The following is a 20,358-nucleotide window of genomic DNA, read 5'->3' as shown; positions in this document are numbered from 1 at the left end:
GGTGGGCCATCAGCAATGGGGACAGCCCCCACCCAACGACGTCACACCCTCTGGCTTTCTTTGGCTCGGCAGGAAGCGGTAAAGCTTCGTGAAGACTTCAGGCCGCGCGGGGGCGTTCCTGTTCCGCTGTCAGCCCGGCCGTTGGCCAACGTTGCATTGATACCACGACCAGCGGGACGCAGGACCTCGAGTCATGGCCGCAATTGAGAGGGGTTTTCTGCTTGATTTTCAAAGTAGATCGACAGCGACCCTGGGAGCCAAACATCGCCTCGTGACATTGCGCTTGTGGATATGTCAAGATGGCTTGTCTTGGCTGGGGACGATCACTCTCCTCAGGAATAATTGCCGCTCCAAGCGAGCTTTCATCACTGTCTTTCTTGCAGACCAAAGTCCTTGAATGTAGATGTCGCTTTTGGGCAACATCCTCACAATGAGGCCTTGAATTGAGGTCTTGGGTTACCCAAATATCTATGGGCGGCTATTGACTTCTGGTGAAACAACTCTTGTGCTCTGCTAACTGACTTTGTGTGATCGACCAAGGGTCGTTGCTCACATATGGGGTTGTGCTTCGCCCACAACACCCTGTGCTTTGCATACCATATTCGGTGGGGTTTCCATACAGCGGAGTAATCAGTTCCCGCGGAGAAAATCTGGGACTTGACTGTATGTGCGCGAAACAATGGTCGAGGCCCTGGGTTCATCTTCACGATCGACAGCTGCCCCGCAAATCAAAGCCTCGAAATCGGGTGTTTGGAATATGAGGACAGACTTGTTCAGAACCACAGTCCCCGCTCACCTGCCTCCCTTTGCCTCACTCTGCCTCGCCTGACAGCCGCGCATACATCGCCCAGCAGAATGCCGCTCTGTGCCGTCACGTGGACCACCCACCTTGTACATGCAAGTGACATATGGGCATTTCCTGACTGGTATTTCGAGGCGCCTGCCTCGGACGGGCGAACAAAATAACGAGTTTTCCAAATCTCAGAAATGAAGGATATTACCAGCGTTGCACTTTTGTTCTCGGAAATGCTGGTGCATGTTAGAAAACATCAGGTACCATCAATATACCTCACTCTTACTAGCCCTTTTCGCAGTATACATGTCTTCCGGCAACGTCTTCTTCGGCCATTCAAATCGAACTTCTACCCATATTATCTTATTACACCCATCTTGCTCACTATTCATCGATTGCGGAGCTGTTATCACACTTGCTCTGCTTACCCATGGTACATCAAATGATAACGGGCCCAAGCCATGCCATTGCTATTCCGTGCCGCAAACAAAGGGTTTTCAAAGGAGATGCATCAAAGGCAAGAGAACCAAGCGTAGGTGGCACTTGGGAACTTCCATTGGCATGCCCTTGCTCGGTCCGCAGTTCCCGCTACACTTGTTAATCATCCGGTCCTCTATAATCGCACGTCGTCGCGGCATTTGCAACTCATGGGCTCATGTCGGAAAGTGTCCCTGAGCGGCAAAGGCTTCACTTTTTAGCATGACTCTCACAGGGCAAGATAGGCCGAGTTCGGCATCCCACGCGGCAGATGGGAATATATCGATAATGCGCACTGGCGCCCGTGGTCAGGTGCTCTGTGCCGCAGATTTTGATCTCAAGCATACGACCTTTGTCGAAAGGCTTATAGCAGCACGAACAATTTGATCTTCCGCACGTCTGTAAGCTCAGCCCAGGCTCCGAAGCAAATGCAGGCTGAGTTCTTCGCTGTCTCGCTTCCATCTTCTGCTGGGCAGGAGAATGTGGCGAGCTTCCTCTGCCATGTCAACATGGGTGAACGAGAGTTTTCAAAGTATGTGCTGCTCGCGAGGCGCACAACCTTCTGTCTACCCCATGAGAGCTTAACAAGGTAGCGAAACTAATTGGTCCCTTGTTGCCTGGTCAGGCGCCTCCAGCTGAACCGTATCATTGGTGCCAGCGGGTATGCAGTTGTCTGGTGGTCTAATTTATCTTGCATGGCCCTAAGACATATAATGCCGAGTCCTTGTGGCTGGCGTTCACTGGGTGACAGGTGAGACCCGAAATCTAGAACGACACGGACAAGCAAACAACCCGAGGAAATGGCGGAAATGGCCCGAGAAGAAGAAATCCGGGGTAATCCGGTGGGACGAAGAGAGCTTCGACCTGGGCGAGCACATGACAGAAAGTAAGCCAAGGGAAAAAAAACAATAACGTCCAAGGAACGCATTGAGGGTACTAGTGGGCGCTTACTCACAAGGAGCATGGGAAGGAGGATAAATGAATGGCTAGTTGAACTGGAAGAAGAACAAAAATCAATCAATACGGCGACGCCGATATTCCGTGTTGTACGACGTGCTGGGTAGGCCTCACGGGAGGAGAGATACGGACACCGTGAACCCTCTCGAGAAGACCCTGGGCGTGGCGCATGGCACAAAGATAGTAACGCAGCTATCGAACTTTGGCTCAGCTTCCCGCCAGACTATGCCCGGCGCCGCACTTCTTGGGACGAGAAACCTTCGCACACGCATTACGGCATGCTCAGACGATGGGGTAAAGTGTATCTGGTTGTGCGCTCGCCCCTGTTGTTCTCTGAGACATCACAACTCTGATGCGCCCCGGAAGGCAGAAGCCACATCCGAGCATCATGCTGTACCCCTGGACTTATGCATGCATGTGCTGGGACCAATATGAGATGGGCTGGGGTTGTGGCAGCTGACAATTGCCATGAATGTAACATCATGAGTCAAGTGGAAATGTGAGGCGCAGCGGAACGCAAGCAATCTGTCATCCATCCAGCAACGCCTTGCATAGGGCTCCCTCCGATCCCTCGGAGCCAGGGGTGCATTGTCATGACACAGCCGCGAAGAGGCTGTCATTACTACAGACGTAGTAGAGACCATCAGAGCTGCTGCAACTCGTGAGCTTGTGCCCGATCTGGGTCCTGTTGAACGACGTGTGCGCACACCCCAAGCTCAACCCCATATTGTGCATTTGCTTCCTAGTACGGACGTGCTCGATTCCGAATACAAGACTAGGGGCTGCTAGCCTAGTTGGAAATTTGGCCTTGCTACGCAATCAGGCATGGCGGCGATCGCTTTCCAGATCCAAGACGCGGTCGATTCGAGGTTGAGAGGCTGAGTGCTCCTCGCCCACAGCGATCTGCACAGGCTTCTATGCGCACCAGGGCTGCTCGGACCATTCCTGCTGAGAGTGGCGCTCGTTCCGAGAGCCGGAAACTCTTCAGCACGACCGGGCAAGGAGTGCTCAGACTGTTGCTCGTAATCAAATGATGTGGTGGGTCAGGCCTCCTGCTAGGGTGTCGCACCTGGGAGGAGGCTAAGCAGGATGGGGGGCTGGGACTGGCTGTGAACGCAACTCGGCAGATGCTGAACGTCGCACCAAGAGCATCTCAAGACAAAACTGCGCTGGCATGCCCTTGTGCCAACTTCTTTCAGGTCGCATGGTCTTGCATCAGACGTGTTTGCCGCGACCCGGCGTCTTCTCGTGGTTGGCATGCTACCACTCGCCTGTCATTTCTCGTGCGCGTAGTTGGCACTCGGGAGGGCTCCGTCCCAAACGAGTCACATTCCTCCGCCTTCAGCATGCCATGAAGCGCTTGCCGACCACTAGAGTCCGGAGTATAACGGCAGGAAATATAGTGCTGACGTCCGGCCGATGATGGCGCAAGTAACGAAGCGGCTAGACTAGAGGGGTGGTCACGATCTGGATCCAGATACGACTCGCGCAACTGCGATACTGGAACCCAAAAAGCATCGAGACCCGGTTTCGAGGTGGGATGAGCCATGCGCGGAGGCTGGGGTCCTGGTGACGGGAAGGGCTTGGCCAGCGTGGTGCGATGCAATGCAAGCAATCTTGAAACCTGCTTTTCTCGGCTGGGAGCTGCAGGTCGTGGGCGGTGCGGGAGCGGGTTGGCCAGCAAGCACCCAATCAGCTCCCGCAACGTCACCAGGCAGTCCTCGCCGGAAGGTCAACTACAACAGAGGATACCTCTGGGCGACAAAGAGCCAGAGGGCCGGCGTGGAGTGATGATGCTCTGGTGTTGACCCATGAATGACGGATACGATGATGCTGTGAGCAGCCTGCCCAGCCCTGCCCAAACCACGCGCTCCCATCGACCGAGTCCCTTGCCTGGACCGCACGTCGAGGAGATGCCGCATTCGGCAGTCCAAGGAGCTGTGCAATTTCCCGTCATGGGCGGCGCGGCGGACTCCCTCCCCCATTCCCATAGCGCCGACTGGCGGGTGTGGATCGAGGTCTTGGCCCCTTGTCTGAGAGCCATCGGCGGCCATCAGCAGCTGGCCTGCGATTTGCCCAGGGCTCCGAGGGCCCCCATGCTCGAGGACTGGCATCGTTGGAATTGCTTGCCAAGTGCTTGCGAACACGCGGTGCCGGGGTCGTCGCGGAAATGGCTGTCTGCGAGGCCTGGTCGATCTGGTCGAGGTCGAGGTCGAGGTCAAGCCTGGAGCTGCTCCTGCAGCAGCACGCACTCTAAAATAAGGGCCGCCGATGGGGCCTGGGCTCCCGAGCTGTCAGTCAGGTACAGACTACAGCTGACCCGAGTCCTTGCAACCCCGGCCGCTGCGAGCTTCGCGCCGGGCCCACCCGTACTTGGTACTTTTTGCCCAGGGGCCCGTTCCTGCCCCAGTGCCCACCTGGGCTAGCTGGGCCTGCCCGGCAACCACTCCAATTGCACCAGAGCCGCGCTCGTCCACTCTTTTCACTCGCCCGTCCCCCAGAGGCGCCGCCATCGTCCCAATCTTACTGCTCTCCCTCCTCACCTCCTCACATCGCGCGGCCCTCTCCCTCCAATACGACCTCCCCTCCCGCCTCGGAGCTCTGCGTCGCCCGTCCTCGGCACTACCCAGTCGCCCATCGGCTCGATTGCGTTGCTACTTCTCTGTCGCCTCCTCTCCAACGAGTTCCGTCCACAGAGAAGCCTCGTCCTCTGTGTTCTGGTACGCGCTCAATCGACGACGTCTAGCCGTGTTCATCAACTGCGTGTATTGGGGGGGAAAGCTGGCCGGCTCGAATAACACTCGAAGAGATCGCTCGTCCCGACAGTCAGTCACCAGTGCTCAATAGCGGAGCCGAAGACACGACAGCTCGCTTCCAAGCGCAGCCACATCCCAACTGCCTACGATCAGTCGCCGTGCGGTACTCGCACGTCCAGAGCCGTCGAGATGGGTTCGACACAGTTCGGAAACTTTGAGGTACCAATCCTGAGGATCTAGCCGGCTTTCAATCGAATCAGCTCACTAATTGCGGAACAATCTGCAGAACTTTTGTCGCGATTCGACTTTGCCCGTTTGCAATGTATGTCGCCTTCGTAGTTATACACCACACTTCCGGCGAAAGCGCTTGGTCCAAAAGCTAACAAAGCCCCCAGGTCTTGAGTGAGCTACACAATCAGACTGGCCCCTGGGGCGGTTGCGAGCTCAAAGGAATTCCTCTGAACAATGGCCAATTTTTGGGAAACATCGGTAAGCTAAACATTATCGCCTCTTAATGTAGACGGAAGACGCAAGACTGACATATCCTAGGTTCGATACTCCTCAGCGCCGCTGCTGTCCTCGTCGCTGCCTTCCTTTTGTTCAAATCCGAGCGAAAGAAGGCCGCTGTCGGTCGCAGGTATGTACCCGTCAGTCTCTGTTATCAAGTATCAGTTGGGTCATTTGGCTAATCATCAACAGGGAAATGCAACTGTTCCTCCTTGGCTACATCATCATCTCGATCTGTGAGATCTTCACAATTGGAGAATTCCCTCTGTCTTCCACAGTCCGCATTGTAAGCCCTCGCACTCTTTGCAAACTCGTCACACACTTGCCTGGAAACTATACTGACTCGCATGCAGGCCTTCACCGGTATTCATCTCGGCATGATCACGGCAACCACCTGGATCCTCATGCTTAATGCTGTGGTTGGGTACCAGGTCATTGATGACGGCACCCCTCTGTCCGTAGCCCTGTTCTTCCTTTCTGCCGCCGCGCTCTTCATTGGCACTGGTTACATCACGCTCGACACTGGTTACGGCTGGACCGGTCGCTGGGCGGACAGCTACACGGCGCCCTTCCGGAACATCCCTCTCTATGTTCTGTATCAGCTTGCGCCGCTCGTCTTCTTGGTTGCCTTCTTCGTTCTCGAGGCGATTCTCGTCCTGCGCGTGCTTGGCGAGGTGCGACCAATGATTTACCTTGTGGCTGCTGCTCTACTTTTCGCCATTGGTCAGATCTTCACCTATGTCGTCAGCAGATATATCTGCGATGGCTCGGCCGGCAGGATTGACGGTTCGCTATTTGAGACCCTGTTCACGCTCCTTGCTGTGGTCATGATCTGGGTCTTCTGGTCGAGTATCACCGAGGATGACTGGCCGGCCACTGGCTCGGTTGCGGGCTACTGATGTGGGCTTGCATTTTCAGCTCTTTTAATTGTGGTAGTACCAACCAGGCGACAATTCGGGCGTGCGACCATACTTCGTATGCACGGCCTGCTGCGCACCCCCCAGGTGCGGCCCTTGGGTTTCACTACCATGCGGCGTTGGAGTTCTGATTCGACATTTATACCCGTGCGATTTCTTGACTTTTATCGGGGGACGCCGTTGCGCGGAAGCTGTGCACGGCCGAGGTTAATGTTGGAGGTGGAGGACATATATACACAAATCATGTGTCAACAGAGGATGCTCTGAGAGGGGATATACCAAAAGCTAGGAATGAAGTCAGCGAGTGGCACGGAAGTCATGCATTTCACGCACATACCCAAGTTGGTTGATGAATGAGGTCGGACATGCTCGCACAGGTCCACTTCATGAGACTGTATATACGACGATATTATGATAGAACAATGAGCAAGTTCCAAGTTAATTTCCTTTCTTGCTGGCACTGATACAGCTTTTCGAGGAGAGCATATAAATACGTGGTCACTGGTGCAATGACGTGTGCAGAGGTGGGTGGATAAGCCGACTCGACCCACGACACGCAATTGGCTCGACTCGTACAAGGCTAAGTAAAGATTCCCATGTTTGAGCTTGTGAATGCAGCCTTGCACTTTACCTCTTTCACGTACGAACCCGTCGCAACGACTTTTCTATTTCCCGCCCGCAAGCTCAAGCCCGCTCCGTTTACTTGTATACTCTACCTAGCTACTCAGATCTACAGAGGCAACCGCAGATCACGCACACCGAGTCGACTCGCAGCTTACGAACATTCCATCCCGACCACCGTTCTAGAGCCCATCACGAACTTGCGCAACGACACCACCCTTCCGCAGTCAGCAGCACGTCGCCGCGAAACTCGGCTCGGCTCCCGTTTAGATCTGCAGCTCTCGTTAGCCAACACTCCAGCCCCACTGGCGCAAATCACGACGCCAAGCCATCAGCAAGCCCTGAGCTGGCGTGAGCGCCTGGGTCGTACCATTCCCAGCTGGGTTGGGAACGACACGACCCTGCCATCATGGCCGACTCGGACGGTGAATACAATGGCGACAACGCGTCGGACGACGAGTTCCAGGTGAACGGCGGCTCGGGCCCGGGCACGCGGTCACGCAACGACAAGAAGGGCAGCCGCAAGGCAGGGAAGGCTGCATGGGAAGACATACAGCGGTCATGGGATCAGATAACGGAGGGCGTCGACGGCTCGCTGGCGGCGACGATAGAAGGTCTCGCCGAGGCCGAGAAGCGCGCGCGGCTCCTGCGTGACACGACGCCGCTGCAGCGCGGCATCATCCGCCACCTCGTACTCGTCCTCGACATGTCGCAGGCCATGGCAGAGAAGGACATGCTACCCACGCGGCATACGCTGACCATGGCGTATGCGCGCGACTTTATCCGCGAGTACTTTGAGCAGAACCCCATATCGCAGCTTGCCGTCATTGGCATGCGCGATGGTATTGCTGTGAGGATAAGCGACATGAGTGGCAACCCAGCCGAGCACCACGAGAATCTGAAGGAATGGACGAAGAAGGACCCCCAGGGCAGTCCAAGTTTACAAAATGCCCTCGAGATGTGCAGGGGTGCTCTATTGTAAGTCATCCCTCTTGACGTGCATTTCGGGCGCCGAATCGGTACTGACCACAAGCCTTCAGTCACACCCCCACACACGGCACACGCGAAGTACTCATAATATACGGAGCGCTCATGTCAAGCGACCCGGGAAACATCCATGATACCCTAACATCCCTGATCAAAGACAGGATACGAGTCTCCATCATCGGCCTGGCGGCACAGGTCGCCATTTGCGCCGAGATATGCAGCAAGACAAACGGAGGCAGCCTGTCGAATTACACAGTTGCTCTGCACGAGCAGCATTTCAGGGACTTGCTACTGGCAGCGACGACACCTCCCGCTACACGCGTCGAGGAGCAGAACACGGCGAGCTTGCTCATGATGGGATTCCCCTCGAGAACACTCGCTGCAGGAGACAGCATACACTACTGTGCCTGCCACAGCCGGCCAACAAGGGAGGGCTACCTATGCACGAGGTGCGGCGCGCGTGTCTGCCGCCTCCCATCCGAATGCCCAGCCTGTTCCCTGACTCTAATTCTATCTACGCACCTGGCACGGTCATACCACCATTTGTTCCCGCTGCGGAACTGGGTCGAAGTCTCCTGGACAGAAGCCAAAGCGAAACGCTCCCGTGCATGCTACTCGTGCATGGCACCGTTCCCAGAAATACCAGCACACATCACGAAGCCGAACAAACTAGACAAGGCTGCGGGCGGCGGCACCACGGCGGGCGCCGTGGCTGCGAGGGCAATCGAAGGCCTGAGCGAGTCTGGCCGGTACGCGTGCGCGGTGTGTGGGAACCACTTCTGCATCGACTGCGACCTGCTCGCCCACGAGGTCCTGCATAACTGTCCAGGATGCCAGAGTGATACGCGGGGCTTGACGCGGGACCTGAACGTGGCGGGACTGGAGACGTCCGCAGAGGCGGCGGGAGATCATACGAACGGCGCGATGGACATTGATACATAGCGAAAATTCGCCATGGACAGGACGAAAAAAATGCCACCAGCTTATAGCACCACCAAGGAACCACGTAGGACCTGGACATTCGGGCACGAATGAGGGGCCCCTTACACATCAATGATACGACTACCGACCTCAATCTCATCATGGCGATGCAGGCCTGCAGATTCCACTTGCCCGTCGCTTGCAATCATCATATGGAAAAGTGTTGTAAATTAAAGCGTAAAACTCATGTGTCATCATTTTTCAAAAGTGCAAACTATGAACGCTATGTTGTGCAATTTCTGCGTGCTACCCTGGCCAGCGCAGACAATGATGATGTGGTGGACATGAAACGATGTCCAAGAGAGAAGGAAAAAAAAAAAGTAAAAAGTCGCGGAGCCAAAACTTCCCTCGAAAACGTACAGGAAGGGTGACCGGACGAATGCCGATGGAAGAAAAGAAAAAGGTATGTAGAGGTCCTGGATGCCTCCCGGCTAGGCAGCAAACCATGATTCTCGAAGCGAAGTTGGCACAAAAAGTACCAATCCGACTACTTTTTGTTTTTTTCTTTGTGTAAAAAGAAACTGAACTTCTTCACAAGTTTCCGCGCTTGGCCTGCTCGCGCTCGATGGCCTCGAAGAGGCTCTTGAAGTTGCCCGCGCCGAAGCCCTCGAAGCTGTTGCGCTGGATGATCTCGATGAAGACGGTGGGGCGGTCCATGAGGGGCTTGGTGAAGAGCTGGAGGAGGTAGCCGCCCTCGTCGTAGTCGATGAGGATGTTGAGCGACTGGATGGTGTCGAGGTCCTCCTGGAGCTCCCACGAGCGCTTCTCCGTCTTGAGCCGCTGGCGCATCGTGTCGTAGTACGTCTCGGGCACGCTGATGAACTCGACGCCGCGGGCGCGCATGGCGGCCACCGTGCCGATGATGTCCTTGGCCAGCAGGGCGATGTGCTGGACGCCCGGGCCCGAGTTGAAGACGACGTACTCCTCGATCTGGGACTTCTTCTTGCCCGGGGCGGGCTCGTTGATGGGCATCTTGACCATGTTGTTGGCGCTGGCCATGACGATCGAGTTGAGCGCCGAGAACTCGGTGCAGATCTGCGAGTCGTCGACCGACCAGAAGCGGTGGAACGACAGGCACTGCTCGTAGAAGGCACAGGCGGCGACCATCTCGTTCCATGACTGGTTGCCGACGCAGTGGTCGATGCGGGCCAGCTGGACATCGGGCAGCGTCACGGACGAAGGGGGAGCAGACTTGGCGATGAAGCCAGGGAGGAACGGCCCGCTGTAGCCGTTGCGCGAGATGAGGGTGTGCGTGGTGTCGCCATATGTGCGGATGACGGCGGTGGTGACCTCGCCCTTGTGCTGCTTGTCGCTGAGGACTTTCGGGGGCTGTACAGATACAGCACCACCCTCGACGGCCCTGGAGTAGACGGCCTCGACATCATCCACCTCGAACGCAACGTCCTTGACGGCGTCGCCATGCCTCTCGAGGTGAGCGTGCATCTCGGCGAGGAGTTGACGCTCCTCTGGCGTTATCGGCTCATCCTCTGGCAGGTGCCTGGCCGAGCGGATGGGGGATGTGAAGACGAAGCGGACATTGTTGTTGGTCACGACGTGTGATGTGGTATACCGGTTGCCAGTCTCAAGGCCCTGGTATGCTACTGTCGAGAAGCCAAAGATGCTGTTGTAGTATTGGGCAGCCTGCTTGGCGTTGCCAACCCACCAGGTGACGTGGTCGTAGCCTTGGAAGTCGGCCACACCCGCTTGCACAGCATAGTCATCACGATTTGACGGAGGGGATGTGAGGTAGGCCGGCTCCCGCGGCGGCGAGTCAGTGATGGCTGAAGGTGCCATGCTTGTGATGTGCGTATGGTGCTTGGGGCAGTCGCCAATAGGCCAAACAGTTGAGTCGAGGCTGGACGGGGTATGTAAGTCAAGTGGCAACTGGGAGTTCAACCTGATGATGTTGTATGCGCCATGAGACACCTGGCTGCAAGCCAACCGGCAGCCTCTGTTAATAAGAGCATCACTGTGCCCGCCATGGGTGACCAAGCACTGCGTCCTACACCCACGATTACCTCATCCGGGGGTCAGTTGGAGGGCTGGGTATGCGCGGGACAGGCGGCCGGCGCCCATTCCGCACTGGAAGCCGCGTGAACCCACCAGTGCCGCTCCGCCCGGGCGGCAGCACGGCCTTTGCTGGAGACGCTAGGCCGTCAGCGCGGAGCCTCCGCGCGGCCCGCAGATAGCCGAGCTCACCACCCCCATGCCTCACAAGCGCATGCCCGGCCGTGGCAAATGCAGTCAGCAGCTCAAGCGTCAAGCACCTATCAGCTGGTGCCCTGCTGCTCCGGAGCTACGGTTTGCTGGGCTTCCTGCCTGCGACCAGCGTCCTTATCTGTGCCGCGTGGCCTGAGTAAGAGCGGTGGCGTCAGCCGTCAGGACCGCGGAACCGTAGGGCTACAGTCGGGCAGGCCCCACATGGGCCGGAGCCAAGATGTGAAGCTCGGGTCGTGGGGATTGACGTTTTGTCCTTGATCGCGTGTCAAACCAAACGGTGCTGCAATCTTTCACTTGTCAGAAACACTATCCGGTGCCTTGATACACACAACTGCTAGACCGACTTACATTGCCAACCCAGACGGCTGTTCTTCCAACCACCACCCACCCTGTCCCACCACCACAGCCAAGCACCCAGACGAAATGGCATCCGCTATGGGCGACTTGTCGCTGAGCCGACGTGATCTCAACGTCCTCGAGAAAATCAAAGACCCAGAGTCGGATCCAACCACTGCTGTCGTCATCGACCCTTCGCTGCCCAGAGATCCCCAGATCACCGACTCTCAAGTCTACGACCGCGTTTCCCGCAAAGAGCGCGAGATCATCATGGCCATGCAGCAACTGGAAATGCAGATTGCAGGCCTGAAGCCCCTTGTATCAGAACCCGTTGACGAGTATCGCCGCTGTGTGGCGAGTCTAGGGGAACTCATCACCCAGCAACCCCAATACGCCAGCGCGCGGAACAACAGAGCGCAGGCATTGCGCCGGCTTCACGGCGACACAATGCTGCTTCAGGGACACAAGGACCCGCGGGCCTTGATCAAGGACGCCGAAGAGAGTGACAGAGCCGAGGCTGCAGCTACGGCATTAGGCGATCTGGATGAAGTGGTCAAGCTTCTGACGCCGCGAAGCTTGTATGCTGGCATGTCGCCACAAGCTTGCAAGACTCTTTCGATGGCCCACACCCAGAGGGCCGCAATCTACTACACTTCAGCCAAGATGGTCGCCAACGGCACATCCATATCCGCAGGTGGTAGGGTCGAAGAAAGCTGGAGCAAGATAGAGTTCGAGGAGAGAGCGTCTCGGGACTTTGCCATGGGCGGACGATATGGAAACGAAGTTGCAAAGGGACTTGCGGTGGCCACAAATCCGACTGCCAAATTGTGTGGCCAGATTGTCCGGGAGGCGATGAAAAAGGAGTATGGTCCAGGCTTTGAAGCATAGAATTAGGGTATCTTGAGCTTCGCTAGTGGACGCAGTTCATCCAGTCCGCATAATAACCATCTCCAGCTGACTTGCAGAAGTTCTTGTCTTACAGTTGGACAGTTAAGATTGCCAAGTGCTTCCATTTCCAGCTATGCACTGCGTGCCAAGTCACTCCTGCTGCGTGGCGGCCGTGATCCGGGTGACGCAGCATATGGCCCATCTTTGCCGAAGCCGATGGAGTTTGGCAAGGTCCAAGGCTGCAGTCTGTGGAGCCAGCCAGATCGTAAGAGGTCACTGGAAGAGTCAAGCCAAGTTGCCAGGGAACTTTGCAGGCAACTTTGCAGGCGGGCTACGTGACTTGGCCCGCGGTCCCAGCTGTTGACATAGACTGGCCTTACTTGGACAGACCCATTGCGAAGCCGAGCCGTCTGAAATCATTCCAAAGTCAGGAATCATGTCCGTAGTAGATAGTGGCGGAAGACGAACCTTTTGCCGGCTTCGACAGTCTGTTCAGTGGTCTTGCCCTTCTCCTTCCCCTCACGAGTGATGCGTGTTGCAGCTGCAGCAAGGCCAACAGCGACTGCGAAGACGGGGTCGACAGCCTTGGAAATGACATAGGTTGGGGGAGCCATATTGGCGGATGTGAGATTTGCCCGGGCTCGTGCCTGGCTAACCTTGCGTGATCAATATCACAGGATTATTGTGGGAGAGAGGTATCGGCTGGTGCTGGATCTCGCGAACGGCGCAACAGCCACGGTGCCCGGGCAGCTCTGGTCACAGTGGGTGCCGTCCGTCGCCCAGCTCAAGATCGGATGCCAGGATGGCCCGCTTTTCCCGAGTCCCTCCTGCTCAGCGTCTCGGCCGACCTCAGCCACACCTGGAAGCCTCCGGACCTGCATCAGGCGGAGGGGGTGCGCCACGTCGTGGCTGGCAGCGCACTGACCACACCTCTCACGCCAAGCCGAAAAACCCACCGCGACCAATCCCTGGCCAAACCCTTGCGGTACCGCACCAAGTGTTCGCTTAATTTTCCCAGACACACTTTGGATTTTCCCTGGTGAGCGAGCCAGGCCTGGTAACCGCGGACTTTTTCCCTCGACCAACGACTAACTCACCAGCACAACACCCCACGCCGACTTCATTCGACAACCCAGCCGTCAAGATGAAGTTCCTCAAGGTCGGAAGAGTCGCCATCATCACCCGCGGCCGCTACGCCGGTAAGAAGGTACGTTCAGAACGCATGACGACGTCGCTGCGAACTTTTTTTCCCGGACGCCCGCAAACACAGAGGGAGGATGGTTGAGAGAAGAAGGAAGAACTTGGTGGAGGATTTCTCAGAGGAGCAAAGGTCAATCGATGCACGGAACGACTCGATTCTCGAAGCGACATCCCAACAGACACGACGACGCGCCAGTGCACGAGGAGGAGGAGTAGGATGTTTGCGGGTCGGCCTTTTGAATCTTTTCGCGGCGGGATTGCGAAACGTCAAATGCACACGCACATACAAACAGGCAATCTGGTTCTGACACAAGGTTTTCTTCCGTCTATAGGTTGTTATCATTCAGCCTGTCGACTCCGGCAACAAGGCCCACCCCTATGGTCACGCTCTGGTCGCCGGCATTGAGAGATACCCCTCCAAGATCACCCGCCGGATGTCCAAGACCCGCCAGGAGAAGCGCTCCAAGATCAAGCCCTTCATCAAGGCCGTCAACTACAACCACCTGATGCCCACCCGTTACACACTCGAGCTTGAGGGACTCAAGGGTGCCCTTACCGCCGAGACCTTCAAGGAGGTCAGCCAAAGGGAAGATGCCAAGAAGAACGTCAAGAAGGTCCTGGAGGAGCGCTACACGAGCGGCAAGAACAGATGGTTCTTCACCCCTCTGAGTACGTTTTTGCCCTCCCTCGGTCGTCCGATCAGCACCTACACAGAGGTTCATGTCGCATGTCGGCGATGATCTCGAACCCAATCAATCCTCCCGTCCACTCCACTCCCGACGACATTTGTACTAACTTCAAGCCTCACAGAGTTCTAAATCAATTTCCACATTGCTGCGTCTTCTGTCGTTTCGGTCATTAACGGGGTCATGGGCTGGGGATGTGTTTTTGGCATCATCACACACGGCATAGGGAGCCTAAAATAAGGAGTCACGCGCTCTGGAATCTGATAGAGATTTTAACATCAGACGGCTTTACGAACAAAAAGAACAAATGAACGAAATTCAAAAACACAAGACCAAAAACACATTCCAAAGACCGACCGAATCATTCCAAAAGGGATCGACAATGTCTGCGTGAAGGGGACTTTTCTTTGAGTGGTGGTATTGACCAACAGGCTTGCCGTCGAACGCGGTATACTATGAAAGATGCCACCTCTCCTCCGGCCAAACGGCCGATGCTTTCGAGCCACATCATTCGAAACGCCCGTCCACTTCCGCCCTCGACTCTCTCTCTCTCGATGTCCGCCACCCTGCCAGGCCTACTGGGATCCGGACTCGATATTTCGTGACCAGCAGGTTGGGGAGGCGGCAAGTTCGCAATCAATTGACGTAAACATTCTCCCAACTCAAACCCAGCCACATATTCGTCGTGCACTAGTGACAAGACACAAAAGACTACTGTTCCAGAACATGGCTGGCCTTTGCCTCTGTCAATGATGCAAGCTATTCTGACCACTTTCCAACGGTCATCGATGTGATGCTGCCAGAGCCCTTTAAGCCGTCATGCCCAGTCCTCGCCCGCCCGTGCTCAACATATGTGATGGATGATTAGCGCGTGATCTGTTCCCCATTCCCAACACCAGCTTGCCTAAACATGAATGCACCTAGTAGAGACGAAAGGCCTGACTGATGTCATACCTGTCTTGTGCTCCCGAAATTCGTAACCTTGCTGTAATCCGCATGATGACCGCATAGCTGTCAGTGGACTACGTCGTCGCCCTGTTCCCCTGCTATCACATACTGTTGGGTAAGGCACGGGTATTTGTTGAGGAAGATGATGCATGGTCGTGCTCTGTACGTACCCACAACCTCCTAGCACTTGAAGAAGGAATTGACACCGTTGAGGGTGACTAGCACTGTGTTTGCGTCTACGAGATCAAACCCAGTCGGGCCTGGATCACTAGGGCAGTGCGTGACAATGGAGAACGGTAAAGCGGTATATTGTAGTCAGGTTGTAAGATCCCCGTGACATGTCAAGCTTTTTCTCTATAGTCTAACACATTCGGTGTCTCTATATGGTTTTGTTTCCCCCTGTAGACAGCTGCCTCTCCCTGCGCCGCGGGATCGAGCATGTAGATATCGGCGTAGGCGAGTCTAGAGGAACAGTGGCAGTTACATACCCTCTAGCACTCCTGGGACGGTAAGGTTCAGTGTTCCTATAAAGCACGCCGAGATACTTGAAGACGACTCAGTCCGTGCCGAAACCGACTCCCTGAATGGCACCTTTTATCGAGTCCGAGCTGTACGCAGGGATGTAAGAGGCCGGCGCGACGGTAGTAAAGACGATGATGACGAGGAGCAGACCAGAGACGGCGACAATGATCTTGCGGAGGGCCGGGCGTGCCGCGCCGAACTCTGCCCATTGCCGGCCTCCTTCCTGGGCGTAGCCCTTGAGCGCGTCGTAGCCGAGCTTGTAGTACACCATGCCACCGAGGGCGATCGAGTAGCCGAAGAACTGGAGGCCCGTGACTGGGTGGCCCCAGATCATCATGGAGGCGAAGACCAGCAAAACGTCCTTTAGGACACCGCAGAGAGTCATGACAAGGGACGAAGTCTTGCCAATCTGTGAGAAGCGGGTTTGGTCAGTATCCTGCTAGCGAGCGAGAGGCACGGCTGATGCAGGGTGGCATCGCGCTTTTGTCGCTGGGAATCACTTACCAGGAACACAACAGAGACGTTGAGGAGGAATGCAGTCAGTCCGTTGATGAAAAACACGAACAGGCCGACGTTGTAGACCTCGCTCATGGTGACTCTGGGAACCTCCCAGATGAGGGCGACGACGCCATTCATGCCCGCACAGATGGGCGCAAAGTAGTACAGCGACACGAGCGGATCCATCTTGTACTCGGCCGAGCTCAGCAGCGCTTGGACTAGATTGAGACGAATGGCCTCAAAGATGATGCCGCCGAGCTGGTAGAAGAAGCCAATCCAGACGAACTTGATCTCACCAAACGAGGCAATGACCACACCAATGACAATGGCAGAGACATTGAGCAGAAGCTTGAGGTTGGGTGCGGCAATGCCCATGACCCAGCTAGACAGCAGGACAGCCACCGGCGTCGTGGCCTTGAGCATCTGGATAAAGGAAACGCTCAGGTAGAGATATGTGAGGTTGCCGCAGATTAAACTCAGGCTGAAGAAGATGCCGATGGGGACAATGGCGCGCAGGTAGACGCGGCCTGTCATTTTGACGTTCTTGCGGCCATCGAGGACCTTGGTGTATCGAGCGAGAAGCTGCGTCGCGACTGTCGCAAAGCTGAGGTGGTAGGTGGTCAAGACAACGGGATATCCTGACAATTGATCACATTGTCAGCTCAAGATGCAATATCTGAGGATCTGGGAACGAAGAGAGTGGTCTTACGGAAATCCAAGCTGTCGAGAATCCACTTGTTGAAGAGGATGACGGAGGATGACAAGCTGATCCATGTGCTACAAAGTCGCGAAGAGGTACGTCAGCCTCGCAGCCCGCTACCAGCATGAGATTGAAGCAGCTTGCAGAGCTAGACTTACGCAACGTAGACGGCTGGATGTAATGAAGCCTTAGCCGGTTCTGGGGTCTCGACGGTTGGGAGGACGGGTGCCCTGTCCGCGAGCTCGACGGAGCTGCGGACCTTGTCGTCGGCTGTCGCTGCCATGGCGGCCGGTCTTGCCTCGAGGCTAGCTCGTCGGCCGTAAATGTAGAAAGTGAGAGTGGTTCGCTTGCGAACAGTGAAGAGCTGAGGACGTTGACTGTCAGGCTGTAGAGTCGGCTGGCCGCGTGTTACGTGGTTGGATCAATGGATAAGAGCTGCGATAAGGTTGGGGTTGACGTCTTTTGGTGAGCAACCTGGAGCTTGGACCCGTCGACAGCAGACCAGCCGTTTACTTAGCGGGCAACCCTACAACTTCAGTGTGCGCTTGCAGGGACTTCCTGGCGACACAATTGCTTGACAGCGATAACGTGCTTCGATGGAAACCTTGGTAGAGGAAGGGATGTGCTTGATTGTCTTCAATTGAAGCACTGGTGGGATACTTGCCCAGGGGACGAGACATTCCTGGCCAAGCATTTCAACGGGTGTGCGCCATGGTGAAGTATGAGTGGCCACCAAGGTTGCATGGTGGGGAAGCTCAAAGTCACTGGGGTCTGTATTTGGTGGCAGTGCTCCAGGCATCAACATTAAAGAAACCCTTGTAAAGCTCGGGTTGACCGCTGGCTGGACGTTTGACGGGGAGTGTGTGTGACACTGATAATTGCCTGCTTTCCCTACGTACTTGAAGTACTAGCTCTAGGTATCTCTTACTAGGAATGCCGTCTCAAATTAAGCATTCTTTCCTCTTTCTCACAAACAATCATGTACTCAGTGCGAGTTCAGCTACCATGACTAGTCTGATTGAGATGCAGTGTTCCAATGCGGGCTCACTAGTGTATTCCCATTGTCTCGTCAACTTCACCATAGGGAACCCGCACGATCGTTGCGAGCACAATATTCGGCATTGGTTGCACCCGGCTGGCTGAATTCATGTTCCTTTGAAGTTGCATTGTTGAGTCCAGTGATTTGTGAGAGGTTTCTCATTTCATGTTCGCAGGCAGGAGACTCAACGCAACCTTTTCTTCGGGGGTGATCACAGTAGGTCGAAGCACTTTCAGTCGGAACGGGTCTTCCACAGATTTGTACAATATGCTTTAAGCTGCGCCTGAGACGCGATGATCACAAGTAACATGACCGGGCTGCATATGCCCAAGTAATCCATTGTGGACCGTCAACCACCGCTTCGACTACTTGTATCAGCCCGTGCTTGTGCGTGGTTCACCACCTCCCATGGGAACGCGCAGACATGCCGCCACGAAAAGCAGCGCTCATTAATTAGTGCCGCGTGGTGCCGCGCACTCTCCGCATGCAAATTGACCATGCGGATCAAGCACATGAGAAGGGTTCTCCACTAAACATGAAACACGCTCCGGATCACTTCTGGAAGACCTGCAGAACTTGCCTTGCTTGCCTCCATCGTCACTGTGCACTGTTCCAAGAAGACGTAGGACCCGCGGCTTGCAGCGATGGGATCGGCCGTAAAGTCATGGTAGCTATGCATGGCCTGTGGCAGTGGAAGTAACCGACTAAGATTCGGATCATCTTTGGCTTGTCTCCCCATGATTACTTACTGAAAGATGCCATTAGGTTGGTACGGCGAGGGCTGTGGGAATTTTCGTGATTCGTGGTCAAGCTCTGTGTCAGGGCGTTTGCGCCTTGCGACAGACAACCCATCCCGAGAACTTTCTTGGCACTAACCGACGAGGCGCTCTGGAAATCCTGACATGAACTTGTAGTGGGATAAGGTGCTGAGATAGGGTAGACTTGCATGAAGAGTGTGCAGATCATGCACGTTTGTGTCTTAGATGCCAACCGCATCTTGCAGGAACGATTTGGCGGTAGACACTCCAGTGTGACGGGCCGCGGGAATCTTCATCGGTGTGCAGAATCGAAGTCGCGATATCTACATGCCTGAGAGCGTTACCGCAAAGTACCGAGAGCCAACAGGTCATGTCCTGGATGTTCTTGGAGCAGTTGACTTCGACGCTCTTCACGGTCGACACCCTTGACACAGAAGCGGCATCGCCAGACGGGTCCATTTCCGCCTAGCGACTGAAGGATGTGACCCAGCAAGGCCGTGACTGGGGCCATGACACCCGCAGGCGGATGGATCTCATTTTAGGAAATTAGATTGGTTCGCCATGGTGGGCTTGGTTGAGTGATCAGCTCTGTGACACGCGTACTGATCTTCGAAGCCTCCAGCCTCCCATTGATTGAGGTGGGAAGGCCTACCAATGGAACAAGTTATTCACCTCCTTGCTCATAGGTCGCTAGGGTGATGGCAAGCAAGGTGTTGTGAGGATAGGCGGTGGCCATTGCGGCGGTGGAGTCGTGCAGACAAGACAGGGTTGAAGGGCCTTGTCCGTTTGAGCGACGCCTGCCGGGTGGCTGTCACTATGTCAGACCTGGAGGACGATCTCAGTCACCCGGCGGTCCCTCGAGCCGCCACCAGCGAAGCCAGAGACGGCTACAATCGTGCTGTCCTGGTCACTCAGGGGCCCTCTGTCACGCGAATAATGCAACGCAATTGTCTAGGTATTGGGGCGCCTGTCGTACTGAATGATCGGCCCCTTGGATATAGGGGCTTTGTCGACCTTGTCCTATCGGGACACGTGTCTGGCTAGCCTACCTTAAGGTACGGATGGAGCAGCGGGAAGAGCCTTTGACTCGCTTGAGCGCGGCCTGGCGGTGGTGGCGCGGCGTAGCCGCCTGCTTGGACTCGAACGCCGCCTTCTGGTACGTACCTTTGACCGACCCGTACATGCCGTGCTGGTCGATTCCAAGACTCGTGTCGGGAGTACGAAGCGGCTGCCGTACAAAAAAGATGGTGTCGAGCTCCTCGCTGGAGGACGTTCTGCTCGTTCTGCAGCCGTGATACGACCGTCAGCGGAAGCGGAAGCTGAAGCTTGGCTGTGGCAGGGTCTGCAGGATCAAATGCGACAAACAATCAACAGGCCCCAGGCCCTGGCTGGGCAACAAGATGAGCAGCGGGCTCGAGATAACCTCGCTGTGTGACAGATTGGGGTGGCGCGCTTGCAGCATCGTGGGATGGGGAGAGTGGCCAGGCAGGGGTCTGGCCGACTATTGCAGCAAGTATTAGGCGGGCCAACAGGTCTGGCGGGGGGGAGATGGGCGGTGGGCGTGTTG

At 55.8% G+C, this 20,358-nt stretch overlaps 7 protein-coding genes across 7 annotated transcripts; 4 read left to right on the top strand and 3 right to left on the bottom strand.

Annotated features, from left to right (window-relative positions):
- Window positions 1-4,740: 4,740 nt before the first annotated feature.
- B0I36DRAFT_310881 (chitin synthase III catalytic subunit) lies at window positions 4,741-6,860 on the top strand. Its single transcript, XM_046152308.1, has 6 exons — window positions 4,741-5,202; window positions 5,270-5,305; window positions 5,379-5,472; window positions 5,533-5,620; window positions 5,683-5,776; window positions 5,844-6,860. Exons 1-6 carry the CDS (start codon window positions 5,173-5,175, stop codon window positions 6,387-6,389), a joined length of 888 nt encoding a protein of 295 aa, XP_046018579.1. The 5' UTR covers window positions 4,741-5,172; the 3' UTR covers window positions 6,390-6,860.
- Window positions 6,861-7,437: 577 nt separating this feature from the next.
- Window positions 7,438-8,957, top strand: B0I36DRAFT_234031 (Ssl1-like-domain-containing protein; the record flags this gene model as incomplete). The annotated part of the gene is made up of 2 exons (XM_046149266.1): window positions 7,438-8,006; window positions 8,069-8,957. The coding sequence occupies 2 exons, from the start codon at window positions 7,438-7,440 to the stop codon at window positions 8,955-8,957; spliced, it is 1,458 nt and encodes a 485-aa protein (XP_046018578.1).
- Window positions 8,958-9,159: 202 nt separating this feature from the next.
- B0I36DRAFT_310877 (4-hydroxyphenylpyruvate dioxygenase) lies at window positions 9,160-11,036 on the bottom strand. Its single transcript, XM_046152307.1, has one exon. It carries the CDS (start codon window positions 10,788-10,790, stop codon window positions 9,528-9,530), a length of 1,263 nt encoding a protein of 420 aa, XP_046018577.1. The 5' UTR covers window positions 10,791-11,036; the 3' UTR covers window positions 9,160-9,527.
- A 603-nt stretch (window positions 11,037-11,639) lies between these two features.
- Window positions 11,640-12,440, top strand: B0I36DRAFT_344251 (uncharacterized protein; the record flags this gene model as incomplete). The annotated part of the gene is made up of 1 exon (XM_046156241.1): window positions 11,640-12,440. The coding sequence occupies one exon, from the start codon at window positions 11,640-11,642 to the stop codon at window positions 12,438-12,440; it is 801 nt and encodes a 266-aa protein (XP_046018576.1).
- Window positions 12,441-12,816: 376 nt separating this feature from the next.
- On the bottom strand, window positions 12,817-13,054 carry B0I36DRAFT_357804 (uncharacterized protein; the record flags this gene model as incomplete). The annotated part of the gene is made up of 2 exons (XM_046157858.1): window positions 12,817-12,850; window positions 12,909-13,054. The coding sequence occupies 2 exons, from the start codon at window positions 13,052-13,054 to the stop codon at window positions 12,817-12,819; spliced, it is 180 nt and encodes a 59-aa protein (XP_046018575.1).
- Window positions 13,055-13,455: 401 nt separating this feature from the next.
- B0I36DRAFT_11689 (60S ribosomal protein L27-A) lies at window positions 13,456-14,623 on the top strand. Its single transcript, XM_046147972.1, has 4 exons — window positions 13,456-13,479; window positions 13,541-13,647; window positions 13,973-14,309; window positions 14,451-14,623. Exons 2-4 carry the CDS (start codon window positions 13,585-13,587, stop codon window positions 14,456-14,458), a joined length of 408 nt encoding a protein of 135 aa, XP_046018574.1. The 5' UTR covers window positions 13,456-13,479; window positions 13,541-13,584; the 3' UTR covers window positions 14,459-14,623.
- A 1,207-nt stretch (window positions 14,624-15,830) lies between these two features.
- On the bottom strand, window positions 15,831-17,277 carry B0I36DRAFT_357802 (triose-phosphate transporter family-domain-containing protein; the record flags this gene model as incomplete). Its single annotated transcript, XM_046157857.1, has 4 exons — window positions 15,831-16,205; window positions 16,301-16,932; window positions 17,004-17,071; window positions 17,153-17,277. 4 exons carry the CDS (start codon window positions 17,275-17,277, stop codon window positions 15,831-15,833), a joined length of 1,200 nt encoding a protein of 399 aa, XP_046018573.1.
- Window positions 17,278-20,358: the final 3,081 nt, after the last annotated feature.

The sequence above is a fragment of the Microdochium trichocladiopsis genome, assembly GCF_020744255.1.
Source record: "Microdochium trichocladiopsis strain MPI-CAGE-CH-0230 chromosome Unknown B0I36scaffold_1, whole genome shotgun sequence".
In the NCBI taxonomy this organism is placed as follows: domain Eukaryota; kingdom Fungi; phylum Ascomycota; class Sordariomycetes; order Xylariales; family Microdochiaceae; genus Microdochium; species Microdochium trichocladiopsis.
The sequence above is the reverse complement of the archived record's forward strand: the minus strand, read 5'-3'. Positions and strand labels throughout refer to the sequence as shown.